The sequence below is a fragment of the Notolabrus celidotus genome, chromosome 7 (genome assembly GCF_009762535.1).
Source record: "Notolabrus celidotus isolate fNotCel1 chromosome 7, fNotCel1.pri, whole genome shotgun sequence".
Taxonomy (NCBI): Eukaryota; Metazoa; Chordata; class Actinopteri; order Labriformes; family Labridae; genus Notolabrus; species Notolabrus celidotus.
The window spans coordinates 24488539-24501081 of record NC_048278.1 but is presented as its reverse complement, the minus strand read 5'-3'; the positions used below and the strand labels follow the sequence as shown (position 1 = coordinate 24501081).

At 41.0% G+C, this 12543-nt stretch overlaps 1 protein-coding gene across 9 annotated transcripts in view; it reads left to right on the top strand.

The window, feature by feature from the left end:
* The window catches only part of inpp4b (inositol polyphosphate-4-phosphatase type II B), a 341040-nt gene that overhangs the window by 310124 nt on the left and 18373 nt on the right, over positions 1-12543 (top strand). For all 9 annotated transcript variants that reach the window (XM_034687455.1, XM_034687454.1, XM_034687461.1 and 6 more), the window contains 3 exons: positions 4073-4405; positions 6247-6385; positions 11325-11497. In XM_034687455.1, coding sequence (XP_034543346.1) covers positions 4073-4405; positions 6247-6385; positions 11325-11497 — 645 coding nt within the window. The remainder of the gene's footprint in view (positions 1-4072; positions 4406-6246; positions 6386-11324; positions 11498-12543) is intronic.

Genomic DNA, 12543 nt, shown 5'->3' with positions numbered 1-12543 from the left:
AATAAATAAGAACACCTACATACTGTCACCTAAGGTCAGAGAGATATTTGATATCCCTCTTACAGACATATAAATAAAGGCAGAATCATTTGAGAGTGTGTCTCTTGAGTGTGTTTGAAGTTTCTCCAATAAAGACAGTGAGTCACACCTTCAGAGATTCTGGGAAACATGAGACACCTGCAGAGAAAATCAGGTGAATGTAAGAACCTTTTTCTGTCAAGAACTCTCTGACTCAGACCACCTGACTCAAGGCCTAATACACTTCTTATTCTTGAGCTTTTTAGGGCACATCCTGATTAGCATTGGGCACAAATGCCCTCTTGCTTCTTTGTATGTGATGATGATTCTGCTGCTCATGATGATGATAATAATGATACTCTGATTATGATGAGGCAGAACATCGTCCCTCCTTTCAGCTGTTTCCTAAGCTTTGTTACGTTTCACTTGTGTAACAGCTACCTGTGAAGAACTGTGTGTTTGATCGTCTTTGCGTGATTGTGTTAAATTATATGGTGTGTAAAGGTCATATACGCAATAGTGAGTAAGTTTCCTCACAGCCAAGTGCTGTTGGATTCTGACCAACTCTATCCATTCAGCCACCCTCCATCCTTCAAGTGTAGCTGCACCGAGTGAAAAATCTCTATTTTTAACCCAAGCCAGACCTGCTCTTACTGCAGTATGAAACCATTCGGGAGAATAGAATCCTTCAGTTTTCTCCTTTTTCAGATCAAACGTAACTGATTTTTTTAAAAGTAGGAGTCCACAGAGGCACTCTCTGACTTGCACTCCTGCTCAGTCAAGATCTTATCAGCAGATATATTGAAGCAAAGACCAGCAACAGTAATTCTCCTGAGGGATTTTTTTTTGAGCTGTTCGGATTACTAAATCAGGTAGGTGTGGATGAGCTGCAGCATGAGTAGCTTTTGCACGCGGTGGAACAAAGATGCTTTGGTTTAGCCTGTGAAAGAAAATAAAACTGCAATTCTTTTCTCCTTTTGCCTAAAGGAGTTCCACTCTGATGTCTCACTCTGAACGCAGTATCTACATGACTCCTGCAGAAAAGTGTATCATTAAATCATCTCCTACACTTGGCTGTGTATCCTGATCTCAGAGGATATAGGTTCTGTCTCTTGCTGAATATTTTGGAATATGGTTGCATGGTTGGCTTGTTGATTTGTTAAAATGCATGGATTGTATATCCTAAAAAAATGGTTTGACAGCATAAAAAGTTACAGTATAAATGTTGGCATAATCAAATATGTGAGTACTGTGACCCGTAGTTAAGCAGTGCCAGATTGTTTTATACTAAGTGTGTGGTTTTGTTCACTCTTTGCAGGGAAAATGATGAATAATACATGCTCTCATAGCAAATTAACACTGAGGTCAGATAAGCAGGATTCAATTTGAATATGAATTTACATTTAGAATTCTCGGTTCCAGTTAAGTGTTTCACTTTCCGAATCAAGCTTAGTTTGAGTCGCGCGGACATTTTTATCTTACAATAATGTTTACTTCTTTGTGTGATTGTGTGCATCACTGATTAGTGTTCCAGCAGGGGTGCTTGTTCTCAGGCAATTACACATGTAGTCTTATCCATAGACTCCAGCTCTCACATCACTGATTTACAGTAATTGAACTCATTTAGATCCATGCAAGGCAATTAAAATGGATATGAATAAAACACAGTGATGTTTTTAATGTAGTCATAATTTGTTTCTGCTTCTCAAACATTGATCAAATGTGTCATTTTGTATGGATAACAGTCTTTGTATTTGTTTTAAGCAAGGAGCAGAGCAGTTAAGCTCAGATGGAAGTGTGTTGCTTTTAGAATGATTGAATCAAACTGCTGATGTATAAGAAGAGGAGCTCCGTGACAGACACACTGTTTAAAGAGATTCAGCAGTTTATTTACAGTAATAGCTAATGAGTCAGGAGGCTTAAGTAACAGAGAAAATAAGTCAGTGTTGACAAAGCACGGGCCTCAATGAACACAGGTGTTCCCTACAACTAAATACTCAATTTGATCTTATAATGAATACAATCTGTTAATCTGTTGTAGTGGATTTTTTTTGTTATATGTTATTTAGGAAATAGTGGAAAAGATTGACATCATTGGGGACGTTTTAAGATGTTAAAGTACATTTATATGTGTTTTACACATCGAGGCAAGTACACGTGTGTCACTATAGGAATGTGCTTTTTTCTGAGGAGGAGGAAGAGCACATTCCTATAGTGACACACGTGTACAAAAAAATGTAAAGCTCAGGATGTCAAGATATGAATATATGAGGGAAGAAAAACAACATTTCTGCTGCATAATTTATGTTTTTTTATCCGCATTTTCTAGGTTGTTGTTTTTTAGGCTTTACTTGGTGAAAAGATAATAATGCAAATAATGCTATCAGAGACATAAACCACTCAATCAATAGTTTTTTACTGTATTTGTCTGAACTTAGATCAACCCTGATTACAAGACATCTAAGACCCTGAACATAAGACGATACCATGATGTAAAGTGTATGCTTCCAGTATTAATCCCCATATCATGACAAAAGTTACGTCAGGACACTGCACAAAAACAGCAGGTCTAGACTTTACTCTTTGTATTGTTATATCCAGGGACTCAGCATGAACCCACCATGACTTAGCATTGGCAACATTTGGAAAATTTGGCAAGAATAACTTCACTTTCGAGCAGAACCAGACAAATTGGTGCATAGCCATCTACCATGAGCTGATGGGCCAGAGTAGTGGGATAAAGGGAGATGCAGAAAGAGAGATAGATTGAGACAAACAGCAGCACCAACAACAACTGATAATACCAATTCATGGATATAATGCCAATAATAGGGGTAATGATATGTCTAGTAAATACAGTACGGTAATAATACTGTAACTAGGCTTCATTACATCAATTGTTAAAGTTGGAGTCTGCAGCTCTAATATTAGCATTGAAAACGATGATGATGATGACGACGATGACGACGACGACGACGACGACGACGACGACGATGAAACGAAAACTGACATTTAAAGACATGACAGTCACATTTTCTGTTACAACTTTCTGTTTCTCCAGAAATAGATGTAACCTGTGATATAACAGGCATGCATGAATGAACAGTTGTGAGAGTTGTTACAGAAGCAAAACCCAAACAGGACTATAACAGTGTGTAAGCCCTGAGGGTATTACAGCCTGGGAATCAGCCTTTATAAGTCCTGCCCCTGTTCTCCCCCTGCAAGCAGGAACCAGCCGAGGGAAGCCAGAGGGTTCGGGCCGTCACAGGGTCAAGAGCCAGAAAAAGTTCAGAATCCCTCTCTTTTTAACATTCACATAAAGCATCTGTAGCACCGGGGCAGGATTGGCCTGGGGTTCTTTTCCACACTTATCTACTTCTTTGCTGACTCAGCCTTTTTCCTCAAGTTCTGGCAGCTGCAACAAGCCCACTGTTCGGTCTACATCAGGGCAGTAGGAGCAGGAAAAGTGTGTTTGTGCTGCAAGAATATAATGACTTCACATGTTTGCTTTTCATGGAAGCCTGGCTCGACTTTTGTCAGACTGCATTTTGCTGTGGTAATAAAATTGCTTATTGCAGTGCTAACTCAATTACTCTGGAGAGCCTTATCATTTTTTACGCAGTGGCAGCAGCCAGCATGAGGCTCCTTGGTGCCGGGATCATCATCATCTTACACTAGCTGGTGTATTTGAGATCAAAGGAGGTGTTCTCCTCTGAGAAACAGGCTGGAGGAGGAGTAATTGAATTGTTTGTTGTTTGTTGCTGTTTTTGTTGCTCACTGGCTGCGCTGCAGTAATGCAGAGCAGCGACTCTATGGTGGAGGAAGGTGCTTATTGTCCTTGTTTCTTTTATTTTCCTCTGTAAATAGTTACCTGCTTCCAAGCTCACTTCCAACAGTGTTTTCTTCTTCTTCCACCCACTCACCTCACCAATGTGAGAGTTTCCCCTCTAAATCTCTCACTTCCTCTGTCTCTTATGCTCTTACAGCACTTACATTGTCATTTGTTTTGCTGTCCCATGATAACTTTTCCAAATCTCTTCTTTTTCTTTCTCAGACAGAGCAATTTGTTCACACGCTTAAGGATGAATTGGTCAAGAGTGCACTGTTGGCGCTTCACGCTGCGCGGCCTGGGTACGTTTCCAAGAACCAAAAGCAGACTCTAGTGCAGGGAGGCCAACTTCAAGGCCACATCCAGCAGAGCAATGAGAAGAACCAGAGCCCAGTCCAGGGACTGCCAGGCCACAGTCCAGCCACGTCGGCCACTGAAAGCACCATGGTGTGTAATAATGTGGAAGCATTACAAACCATGACTGGAGGAGAAGGTGGGACTTTGCCAGTGAAGCATGACTCCATACCGCACCATAAAGAGTTCGATGAGGAGGAGTGGGTGAGTGTATTATTAAAAATTCTTTCTATGCTATTACTAATTTAGATTTTGGTCATTGTGTTAGAGGGAACACAAAGGAAGGTAGCCTATTACATTACCGCAGATAAGCTATTTTAATGTTAAATTATGTCAGAACATGTAAAATGTTGGCTGCATACCAAGCATCACTCTCCCTTTTTAATGAGAGGTCTCCTCAAAGGAGTTGAAACGTTCATCCTGACAAACCAAAGATTATTTTGGTGTATCTTTCACTGATTCAAAGCCATGCCGCTGCTTTTTGTTGAGGCTTGTGTGACTGTTGGTTTGTTTGTTTGCTTGCTAGAACTGTGTCTGCCTCTCTAACAGCAGGAGCTATCAGGATTTCTGCAAACCAGTGCCTAATTATCTCACAACATATTCCACACCATTTTAAAGGTGACATATCATGCAAAATGGACTTTTTAATGGTTCTCTACCTGAAATATGTGTCCCTGGCATGTCTACAAACCCCCTGAGAATGAAAAAAATCCATTCTGCCCCTGTTTTGATTTCTCCACCTTTCTGTAAATGTGTGTGAAACGAGCCGTTTCAGACTTCCGTGTTTTTGTTACGTAACAACAATATCCGGTCTGTCACGGAGTCAGAGCTCGGAGCTTGTTCAGCCCATAGATTGTACAAAATAATACTGAATCCCTCCTCCGTTTTTCATTACCTGCACAAATGTGTGGTAACAAGGAGCTTAGGAGGGAGGCATGCTAATTGTAGGCTGTCTTAATAAACACAAAGGTTGGTTTTACTCCCCACGTCTGCAGATTTGAAGAACTAGTGGATGATTTTTATTTATCATGGACAAGTGCTAGCGCTAGTTAGCATAGCCACATAGCTACATGTCGTAGCTGTAGCTGTGTACCAAGACACACGTCAACATACTGACAAATAAAACAACAAGAAACACAGAATCTGTGACCAATCCTCCAGAAAAGGTCCCGCTGCCTTTCTGGCAGAGGTCGGTTTTACTCCCCACGTCTGCAGATTTGAAGATCTAGTGGATGATTTTTATTTGTCATGGATAAGTGCTAGCGCTAATTAGCATAGCCACATAGCTACATGTTCATAGCTGTGTACCAAGACACACGTCGACATACTGATAAATAAAACAACAAGAAACACTAAATCTGTGACCAATCCTTCAGAAAGGTCCTGCTACAGGCGCCTCTCCGTCAGGGTCAGATTCTGGATCAGATTCAGAGGGTTGAAGTAACGTGATCTCTGAGCAGCCGTGTACATTCAGCCAACATGTAAACATTAGATCAACGTGCTGGACAGCCGAGGCACATCCACTTCCTGAGGGGGCGTGGTCAGAGAGAAAACAGATTGTTCTGAGGAGGACTGAAGAAGAGGGGTTTTCAGGCATGCCAAAATCTGATTTCAAAGTGTTTTTTTGAGCATAAACTTTAAAGACATGTTTTGGGGACCTCTTAGACCAATATATATTGATGAAAAAAGCGTGATATGTCACCTTTAACATGTATAAACTATATTTCTAAAACAACCAAGACAGAAATACACACTGCAATTTACAGTACACGCACACAATCACACACACAAGTGAAATCGTCTTTCTGGCTGTTAACAGTTGGAGCTCAGAAAAAGATAGATAAAGCTGGAAGCAATCTGAACACTTTGAGCTTTGTTTTTAGCTGCTTCAACCGTTTCTGTTACACATTTGGTGTCCAAACATAGCACTATATCAAACAGAGTCAGAGAGAGAGAGAGAGAGAGAGAGAGAGAGAGAGAGAGAGAGAGAGAGAGAGAATCACAGAGGCTGATCTGACTGCTGATTGTGTATTCGACTCTTCTAGGACAGGGTGTGGGCAAACGTGGCCAAATGTCTCAACTGTGTCATCGCCATGGTGGATAAACTCCAGGAGGAACACAACAACAAACAGGAGCAGGTCCCTGAGCATCAGCTCGCTGATGTCATCACCTCACACAACCCTGGTAAATTACTGTGTTTGTGAAGCTCATATATCAATCTTTCTAACCTCATATCAGCACAGAGTAAATGACCGTCACTGGGACGCCTTATGTATCATTATTAGTATTACCAGTGTTATTATTAGTGTTATTTAAGGTGTCATGTAATGGTATTTTGAGCTCTTTCCAACATGTTCTAGTTGTCTTTTAAGCACGGTTCTGGATTCAGTTGCAAAAAAAACATCACAAATGCAGCCTCTGTGGAGGCTTTACACTCCTCAGATTCTCACCTCATTATCTTTGCAGAGATCTGATTGGGCAGGGATGTTATAATAAGGAGGCACTGCACTGGTGAGTTTCCTGAGGGTGGAGGATGCAGACCAGTGCAGATGGATTCAGATGTGGAAAAACACCAAAACAAACACACCAGTATACCACACAAATGATCCACATCACCCCTGACTGGGGTCCAAAATCTGACCCCAAACAGGAGGTGGCAACTGTTGAAGCCACAGTTAAGACAGCATGTCCTCAAGTGTTCAAATTTGAGTTCTATTCTTACTTTCTTGCCTTCTGTACGTCACTGTGTGCGGTCAGTCCTTGTTGTTGCAGTGGTCCGAGGTTCTTCTTTGGTTCTGGTTTCTTTGACATTTTTTGACATTATTTTTGCACCCAACAACAGAGCAGTTATTTTTTCTAAGGTCATTTGAGCTGGAGTTTTACATCTTTAACAAAATTGTTGATTGAGATCAAAGCTAGAAAAAAAACTAATGATGCATAAAAAAGTATTTTATAGTTTGGTAAAAACCCCTCTGCTAAATAAACCTTGTTTTTTACAGAGAGTAATCTGAACGTCTCTCTGAGGCTCACGTCCAGAAAATGCAGATTGAATTATGGAAGAACAGGTGGCCCGACAAGGTGCTTGTTGTAGCTTTCAGCATGATTAGTCCCCAAATTGGTATTAACTGTCTTAATATGCAGTAATTTAGGCTATTAAATAAAAAAAAATCTGTGATATTTTCAGACAGCCTGCTGTGTGTACAAGGGCTCTGACTCAGTGAGGATTTAGACTTCACATGTTTTCATCCCACTTGTCTGTAAAAGTCAAAGCACATGAAAACCTCAACAACATAAATATAAAGTAGATTGTAGTTACAAATGTAAATGATGATTTCTCCCTGCTGCGTGTATCTTCTTTCTGTGAAAGTTGCTCTTCTTTGCAGTTTTAACAGAAACTCTGATGTATCACAGGTTACTTTGTGCGTAGCATAATCAGAATTGGCATGAACTTACCCATGACAACCACTGGCAACATATTCCTTACCTGGGACTCCTGTTCCTGTTACAAAGCTGCTGCTAATTTAAGCTTCAGAGGAGCTATTTGGCCCGAGAATGATATTGCCGAACTATAACAGATATATTCTCACTGTGAGGGAAATAAACAGAACAAAACAGTGTTTTCTGGGTATCCACAGGCTCAGTTGGAAGGAGAGAGAGGAGACACTGGTCCAAATCTGAGGCTCCCTGTTGTTTAAGCATTAGAAAAAGAGAAAGTGAAAGCGCTGCCAGAGAAGTGGATGAAAGCAATATTTGATATGCAGAGCCATTCACTGCTGACCACAAGCTGCCCAGTCTCCCCTTACGTCCAATGAAATCCTGCCTCAAGCTTGAGTCCAGACAAGTGCCCAGTCTGCTTTGCCAGCCAACTGGCACAGAGCAGAAGCATTAGTCTGACCAGGCGACAAGGAGCAGTTCTGTGTGTGTGTTTGTGTGTGTGTGTGTCACAGGCAAATGCACCCTCAGACATCTGCACTAGTGTTGGTGCATACATCCCTTTTAGTGCCTGCGTGCCTGTGTCAGAGCGTGTGTCTGGCAGGTAAGAACGAGGCCATGCGCTTGCCGCCCGGTCTGAGAGATAAGCTCAACCCCCCGAGAAACCTTTATGAAGACAGTGAACAGGCTCAGAGCAAGTGGTCATCTGCTTGTCTAAATACAAACATGGACGGAATAATGACAGAGTCGTTATCTCCTAGCAGAGATTGGTGAAGCTTGAGCGTGTGGTGACAAGGCGTCGCGGGGGTTTGGATGTTTGGACAGGTGGGCAGGCGTAGAAATGACAGCTGGAGTTCTGTTTCCTCCGTCTTTGTGCAGAGGCGGTATTTGCAGAATGAGATAAGACATGACTTCTCTGACAAGGCAAGGGCGAGGCTGATGTGCTATACATTCATGGACATAGTGCCTACTTTGTGTGTGTGTGTGTGTGTGTGTGTGTGTCTGTGTGTGTGTGTGTGTGTGTGTGTGTGTGTGTGTGTGTGTGTGTGTGTGTGTGTGTGTGTGTGTGTGTGTGTGTGTGTGTGTGTGTATCTCCTTACTGATCAAAATCTCTCACTCTAGAACTTCTCAATATGTTTAGTTTGAGCTGATTGAAAGGTTGGAAAACTGACTTGGGTGATTTCTGAGCCAACACTGCCCCCTGTTGGCTGGAGAGGAGATCATGCAGGAATCTGAAAGAAGGAAAAACATGTAAGACACCATGAAATCCCACTTAAAGCTGTGTCCTCACTCCTATACAACGTTTCCAAGCAGCTTTTGAGTGTTTGGCGTAACAAAATCAGGCATACTCAAAGAAGTCAGAGCACATACTGAATCTGAGCCTCCTCTCTGAGTGTGCTGTTGGTATATTCTGTCTCACAATAACAATACACAAAGGAGGAAGTGAAGATAATCAGTACAGGAAAAGTTGATAATTCCAAGATCAACTGTTTTACATCTATCAGTATAAAGTACATAACTTTAGAAATACTGTGGAAAAACTGATTATGAAACACTCCAGATTTGAAATCCATCTTTAAGAAGAGAGATTTAACAGTTCTGTAATATTATTCTGATCCCATGTCACCCCTGTTACTAGGTTCAATTCTGACGAAGAAAATAATATGTGCACATCATACATCATGAGTGCCTTTGTTTTAAATTTTCCTAGCAAGTTTTTCACTCTGTGGTACTTTTGCCAAGTAAACTAAATCAGGAGATTCTTTTAGAAAGTACTGTGTATGCTGATACTGTGCAGGACCAGTAAAGAGACACACCTTAGCTCATTGCTGTGAATCCTGTAAACAGCAGTGTGTTCAGGAACAGAAGAGAAAAAAAACATTTATTTATGTAACATTTTTTGCGTTTCTTCCTTGTTGAATACCGGTGTTCCAATCACCACATCAAAGTCCTTGTGTGTGCGAGCTCACTTGGTAAAAAAGGTTTCTTGAATCTTGAAATACACATGCTATCCAAGATACATTTCTTTCCACACTAGGTGCCACACTTTCTTCCAAGTTGCCGGCAGCAGTAATTGATACAGATGAGTGATTCATACAGGTGTTTCAGGTGTATGTTAAACAAATGTCATGCCGGGCTATCAAAATGTACAGAAACCAGGGAACTTCTCAAAGCCATGGTCAATTTTAAGTAAACTCTCCATGTCTTGTAATTTCCTCCAACATCCTGATTTAGCAGGAATAAGGATACATAAAGAAAATATAGAGATCAATCATGGTCTATTTAATATCCCCAACGTAGATTTAAGATAAGTTTGAATTACATTTTAGGGCCCTGTTTTGAGGTGTTGCAACATTCAGCTTAGTTTCATTATAGTTTCAGTCAGCTTAGTTTCCTGTCTTCAAAATTCACTTTGCGTGTCAGAGTGGTATTTTGATACCCGGTGCAGAGGTGCAAAAAAGGGGAATGCTTCCTTATAACAACCTTAGAACTAATGATAGCAAAGCAGGTTGTTGATCATTTGGCTTTTAGACATTCTTCCAACAAAGAACAAGAACCATGTGTTTGTCTGGCAAAAAGTCAGTTCACTGGCCATGTGGTGACTTTGATGAAAGGAGCTATCTTAACTTGTTAGCTATCTAAATGGGCAAAAATACTGTCTGCATTGATCCCTATTTGTACTGTATGACAAGCGTCTCCTTCAGCTCAGTAAATCTCTTCACCATTTGTTGACAGCCGGACGGATAAGTTGATAAATCTAAAGCCTCTGATTTGATGAGTGCCACAACAGAGCCTCTACATGAGGCTGTTCACCGTTGTAAATTGAATGCAAACAGCAACATGCTGCAACTAAACCACCGCACACACTGCTGTACGTGTCAAGCTGCTTTGGGATCAACTTCATATTTTGCATGTTTTAGCCTGAATCGTTAGATTATCTGGCTTCATTAGTTCTGTTCAGTATTGCCTCGTTTCGTTTTCAAAAAAACATTATTCTTGATACGCATTATGGTGTGTCATAAATTACAATATATTGTGATCATTTAAGACATAATGTGGTGTAGAATTATGACTTTACCAGAGTTGGATTGATACTATCCTATAAACTGTTTCAACAAACAGTTTTTTAAATGATTTATTTCTTTCATCATGGTAGTAATTAAGTAAAAAAACAAAAACTCACCATCTGGCTTTAGCTGCAGATCTGTGGTGCTGTGTGTTCAGGTTGTACCATCACCTGATAACCTGGAGGAGAGCAGGGCTATTGTTGTGATACTCCACTGGGTGGCACAGATGTTCTAGAGCGGTGAAACTGAGAGTCTTACTGTTTGACAGTGTATTTATCCATAATGTATATTTCCATCACCTTAAACTCTGATGTCCACTTAACCCAGGTGCTCAGACTTTCCACATCTTGAAGATATTTACAGATGGTTTCAGTTGTTACCCTTAAGAATCAGATGTACTGAGAATAAAGGAGGTGTAATTGTTTAATCAAATCACTGGCAGCGTTACCTTTCCTGCAACAGACCCCAATTTCTGAGAAACATAAATGGTTGAACACATTCCATCGCACAGAAGAGCTTTGTGTAGTTTCTGCCTGAGTGCACACAAAATATTTAAACCTGCCAAAGCAAAGTAGCTGTCATTCCATCTCTGACTACTTCTAACATACCATCTCCCTTTGCAGGTGACTGGAGGGAGCAGCTACGTCCTCTGGTGACCAGGTTAAAGGAGTGTGTGATGGAGGTGGTGGAGAAGGCGAAGAGAGCCATGACCTTTGTGCTCCTCCAGGAGGCAGCCTGCAGCACCCCACAGGGCTTCCTCCTCCAGCAGAGGAGAGACGTTGTCTTCAGTCAGGCAGTAGGTGGCCACACTGAAATCATAAACTCTTGAACACTCTGCACTGGTATCAGATTTCCCTCCATTTGTATCAATGTTTAAGCTGTGTAAACACAGGTTGATTTATCTTGGACTTTGTAAATACAAATGTCTAAGAACATACTCATATGTTTATTCAGCCAGTTGAACCACAAGGAGGTTTGTTATCTAACATTCTGGTTTAAAGTGCACTCTGCTGACCTTTGCACAGAGCCATTAATCCTGGCCTCCTGTCTCTTTTTTGATAGCCTAGCCTTTCTGAAAAACTTCAGACTTATCATACCACGTTATTAAAGATCACATTAAAAAAACCTAAGCTCTCAAGTCAAAATCATCATGAAATCATTATGTTGAAATCTCTACTGATCCCTTTTCCTGTAGAAGTTCACTAACACTGTGATTGTGTACTTTTATACCTTAATCTTATCATAATGAGCCAGGGCATGGCATGGAATGAAGTAATAGTAGCAGGACTGGAAACATTATTTACGATCCTAGCCAGGGATAGGGCAATATATCTTTTACATGTGAGCCAGGACCCGATAACCTTACATGGAGATGGAGATGAGTGGAGAGAGATAGTTAAATGCATTTCAGATTAGAGTCTGGTTGACCTTGCGGTTTAAGTATGTACTGACACTTCAGTCCTTCTTGCAACAAATGGTTCCCCTGGTCATGACCATTTGCTGCATGTCTCCCGTTCTCTACTCCCCATGTACTCTGTCTCTCTTAACTTAACTCTGAAATAAATGATGGATTACTCATTTTTTCTGTAGCTGTTATTCAGCCTCTTTTGCTCTCCACAAAGAATGTTCCCTGCAACCAAAGCCTGTTTAAACATGAGTTTACAAAATGACTCAGATGACTAAACCTGGGGCCAACATTTTGTTCTGCACCGACAGGTTCAGTGGCAATGTTGCAGCTGTGAGGATGCAGCTGCAGCTTCTTTGCAATTTGACCTCCTCACCCCTGTATTGCTGCTGAATTATTTCAGACTCTTCCTATTCAGAGCTTCCCAGTTTACACAT